The 5000-nt window shown below is 35.9% G+C and overlaps 1 protein-coding gene across 1 annotated transcript in view; it reads left to right on the top strand.

Moving 5' to 3' along the window:
* Positions 1 to 5000, top strand: part of LOC130229902 (ras-specific guanine nucleotide-releasing factor RalGPS1-like) — a 155664-nt gene that overhangs the window by 103660 nt on the left and 47004 nt on the right. The window contains exon 6 of the mRNA XM_056458922.1: positions 2522 to 2611. Within this exon, the coding sequence (XP_056314897.1) occupies positions 2522 to 2611 (90 nt within the window). The remainder of the gene's footprint in view (positions 1 to 2521; positions 2612 to 5000) is intronic.

Raw genomic sequence — 5000 nt, 5'->3', positions numbered from 1 at the left:
TGTGATCGTTCTTTTTCTAGAGGGGTTGTTTTTGAAACCAACATTGGGTCAAATATGGATTCAACCATTGGATTGAAAAGTGTCATTCAAATTTAATTGAAAGAAAATTAACACTGTGTGGATTATGACAACAACCCAGCATTAGTTATTTCAGCAGATATGACTATTTGAAAATTGGCAATCTGAGAGTTTAAACAAATCTGAATCTTTAGAAAATCCTTTTTAAAGTCATTCGAATTAAGCTCTTAGCCATGTTTATTACTTTGGTTTATATCTAACCCAGCATTTTAGTGTATCATTGATTTCTCTTCCATTATTTAATAACTTATTGTTTTTGTACATAAATACACCTGCTTATTACTCTTTAAAACAGCATGTTCACTAGGACTACTTGGCGAAATATTATTAGAGTTTAAAATAGTTGTTTTCTAATGGATTCATTGCAGAATGTACTTTATTCTTGTGAATTAAACCTGATTTTGTTAGCATCATTATTGCTGTCCTCTTTGTCACATGATCCTTCAGAAATCATTCTAATATGTGCTATTTACTACATACATATCAGATAAGAGTAGTAAATGAGATTTATACATCATGGGTATAAATAAGATGAATTAATGAGCTTTCAGTTGATGTGTAGTGTGTTATGATTAGACAATATTTGGCTGAGATATGACTATTTGAAGATCTGGAATCTGAAGATTCAAAACAATCAAAAAATGTAGAAAATTGCTTTTAAAGTTTTTCAAATTAAGTTCTTAGCCATGCATATTAATTTAGTCCTTATTTGACCCAAGGTTGAGTTATGACAACTCAGCATTTTTAATGTATTATTGATTTCTCTCCAATTATGCATAACTAATTGTTCTCTTATCTGCATGTTCTGCATTCATTTAAGTAAAAAGCTCACTAAAATCAGTAAAAAAAAAAAAGGGTCAAAATGTTATTAGACGTTAAATGAGCTGTTTTAGGATTGAGATATTGTGAAAATCAAATTTCTAAATTGTGATTTAAACCTAATTTTTTAGCTTCGCTATTGCAGTCCTTGGTGTCAAATGATCCTCCAGAAATCATCTTAATATGTGCTGTGTACCACATACCAGACATATGTGTAATAAATGAGATTTATACATTATGTGAATAAATAAGATGGATGGTTTGTTAGGATTGGACAATATCTGGCTGAGATATGACTTTATGAAAATCTGGTATCTGAAGATTTAAAAAAAAAAAAATCTAAATAATTAGAAACTCACTTTTAAAGGTATTCAGATTAATTTCTAAGTAGTGCTGAGCAAAGTTAATTACGATTAATCACATCTAGAATAAAAGTTTGTTTTAACATAATATTTTTGTGTGTTTTATACATATATACATGATATTCACACATACATGAAAACTATATATATATATATATATGCACCGTAGAGGAAAATCTGTAATTTATGGTTTATTTACATTTAAAAAAATGTAAAATAACAGCCGTTTAATTATAGAAATTTACTGTAAAATAACTGACATTAAATTATAGAAATTTCCTTAAATTTTAATTTCTGGTAAATTTCTGTAATGCAACCTCTGTTATTTTACAGTAAATTTCTGTAATTTAACAGCCTTTATTTTATGGGTTACACCCCAGCTTCCAGAAATAAACCGTAAAATTACTGATTTTTTTTGTATATAAGTGTATATAAATAGTCAAAATTATAAAACCCCCTGAATTATTAGACCCTGTTTCTGTTTAACGGAGAGCAGATTTCTAATAACTGATTTATTTTATCTTTGCCTTGATGACAGCTTAAAGGGGCTAATAATTTTGACCTTAAAATGGTTTTAAAAAAATTTAAAACTACTTTATTCCATCCATCCATCCATCCATCCATCCATCCATCCATCCATCCATCCATCCATCCATCCATCCATCATCCATCCATCCATCCATCCATCCATCCATCCATCCATCCATCCATCCATCCATCCATCATCCATCCATCCATCCATCCATCCATCCATCCATCCATCCATCCATCATCCATCCATCCATCCATCCATCCATCCATCCATCCATCCATCCATCCATCCGTATAAATTATTATTTCGTTATGTGTGGATTCATGTATTTATATATAATAAACATACATAGCACACACACATAAGTAAAAACAAACTTTTATTTTGGATGCGATTAGTCATGATTAACTTTTTCTCAGCACTAGTTCTTCGCATTGCATATGACTAATCAAAAATTAAGTTTTTCTATATTTACGGTAGGAAGTTTTAGAACATGTCTTTCTTTTTAATTATTATTCTAATGATTTTTGCAATATAAAAAAATATGTTCTTATAAAATGAACTGTTGGCTATTTACTGCAAATATAAAACCGTGACTTAAGACAAAAAACTAGAAACATTTGGACATAGCAAACATTTGTCGCATGACGTGAGCATTTTCTCAGCAATGTTTAAAATTTATGAATTTTTTTTGCACATTTAATTTTTTCCCATTGTTTTTTGTCTCCAGGTGAGCTTCTGGCTGGTTCGGGAAATCCTCACTGCACAAACGCTGAAGATCCGCGCTGAGATCTTGAGCCACTTCGTCAAAATTGCAAAGGTGTGTATTTACATGGGTATTCTATAGTCCAGTGGTGCTCAACCCTGTTCCTGGAGATCAACCTTCCTGCAAAGTTCAGCGCCAACCCTGATCAAACACACCTGAACCATTTAATTAGGACCTGAACAGCACTTGATAATTACAGGCAGGTGTGTTTGTTATGGGTTGCTACTGAAATCTGCAGGAAGGTCGATCTCCAGGAGCAGGGATTGATCACGCCTTCTATAGTCCTCTTTGTTTCTCTTTGTGAAAGGGGACCTATTATGTCTCTTTTAACAAGTGTAAAATAAGTCTCTGATGTGCCTAGAGTGTGTGTGTGTGAAGTTTCAGCTCAAAATATCACACAGAAAATGTTTCCTAACGCTATGTAACTGACCCTTTTAGGCTTTGATCCTAATTGTGTCATTTTGGTGACTGTCGCTTTATATTTAAATGAGATTGTGCACTTTTCAAGAGAGGGGCGGAGCTACAAATGCCTGTGTGTCAGCATAGTGGCAGATTCAAAAACAAGATTAACATCCTATGATAATGAGGGAGAGATGGTCACTAGTGGGTGGGGCTTTCTTCTGATGACACGTACAAAGGGAGAATGTCAATCAAAGTGTTTCTGCAGACTGTTTCTATCAAGTGATTGTTCATTCATTCATTCGTTTTCTTTTCGACTTAGTCCCTTTATTAATCAGGGGTCGCCACAGGGGAATGAACCGCCAACTTATCCAGCGTATGTTTTACACAGCGGATGCCCTTCCAGCCGCAACTCAACACTGGGAAACACCCATACACACTCATTCACACACATACACTACGACCAATTTAGCTTACCCAATTCCCCTATAGCGCATGTGTTTGGACTTGTGGGGGAAACCGGAGCACCCAGAGGAAACCCACTCAAAGAACATGCAAACTCCACACAGAAATGCTATCTGATCAAGCCGGGGCTCAAACCAGCGACCTTCTTGCTGTGAGGCATTAGTACTGCCCACTGCGCCACTGTGACGCCCTACATCAAGTGATCAACAAGCCATTATTATTTAGTGTTATTTTTAAAAAAGCAGTGTTTTTCTCCTTCAAATTTCATATAAAGGGAGCTTAAAGTCCAGCCAGCGCTGACATTTACTATAGCCTGTATAGAACGTGTTTTTAATAAATTCACACATGTATTTCATTTGATTAGTGCTAATAATTTAAAATTTTCACATTGATATGATTTGGAAACCTTTAGTCATGGCACAGAAACGCCATGTCAGATGTAATGAACTAGCAGCCGTGGTTTTTACACAGTGCTCTGATTGATTTAGATCCACTTTCTGTGCAATATTCAGCACTGCGCAGCGGTTTATAATTAGGAATCTGCAGTTTATATTCATACCTCTTCTGGACACGTTTAGGTGTGTTGTGAAAAGTTCTTCATTCCTGGTTATAAAACTGTAACCGTTTCACTAAATGTTAATAGATGATTATATTGAAGGTGATGTGTGCAATTATTTTTTACACAAAACAAATGTGCTCTACTACAGATTAATACATAGATACTAAAACTTTTTTTTCTCCAAAGTGTAGCGGAAAATACATGCGTGCTTTAATGCAGAAAAACTGATTACTGGACAGGTAATTAGCAATAGACTATGAAGAATCTCTGGCAAATTGGAGCTAAGTAGTGTTGTCTGACCAATCAGACCAGAGTAATATCAACTGACCGATCAGAACAAAGCCACCTGATGAATCAGAGGAGAGTATGTCCAATCAGAGCACAGTAGGTTTAACTAACTAATCAGAGCTAAGTATCGTCAACTGACCAATCAGAGCAGAGTAGTGGCATCTAATCAATCAGAGCAAAGTTTGTTCAACTGGCCAATCAGAGCAGAGTAATATCAACTGACTAATTAGAGCAAAGTAGTGTCATCTGACCGATAAGAGCAGAGTATGTTTACCTTACCAATAAGAGCAGACTAGGTTTAACTGACCAGCCAGAGCAGACTAGGTTTAACTGACCAGGCAGAGCAGACTAGGTTTAACTGTCCAGGCAGAGCAGACTAGGTTTAACTGTCCAGGCAGAGCAGACTAGGTTTAACTGTCCAGGCAGAGCAGACTAGGTTTAACTGACCAGGCAGAGCAGACTAGGTTTAACTGTCCAGGCAGAGCAGACTAGGTTTAACTGTCCAGGCAGAGCAGACTAGGTTTAACTGTCCAGGCAGAGCAGACTAGGTTTAACTGACCAGGCAGAGCAGACTAGGTTTAACTGACCAGGCAGAGCAGACTAGGTTTAACTGACCAGGCAGAGCAGACTAGGTTTAACTGACCAGGCAGAGCAGACTAGGTTTAACTGTCCAGGCAGAGCAGACTAGGTTTAACTGTCCAGGCAGAGCAGACTAGGTTTAACTGACCAGGC

Source organism: Danio aesculapii, chromosome 5, assembly GCF_903798145.1.
Source record: "Danio aesculapii chromosome 5, fDanAes4.1, whole genome shotgun sequence".
NCBI lineage: Eukaryota > Metazoa > Chordata > Actinopteri > Cypriniformes > Danionidae > Danio > Danio aesculapii.
The sequence above is the reverse complement of the archived record's forward strand: the minus strand, read 5'-3'. Positions and strand labels throughout refer to the sequence as shown.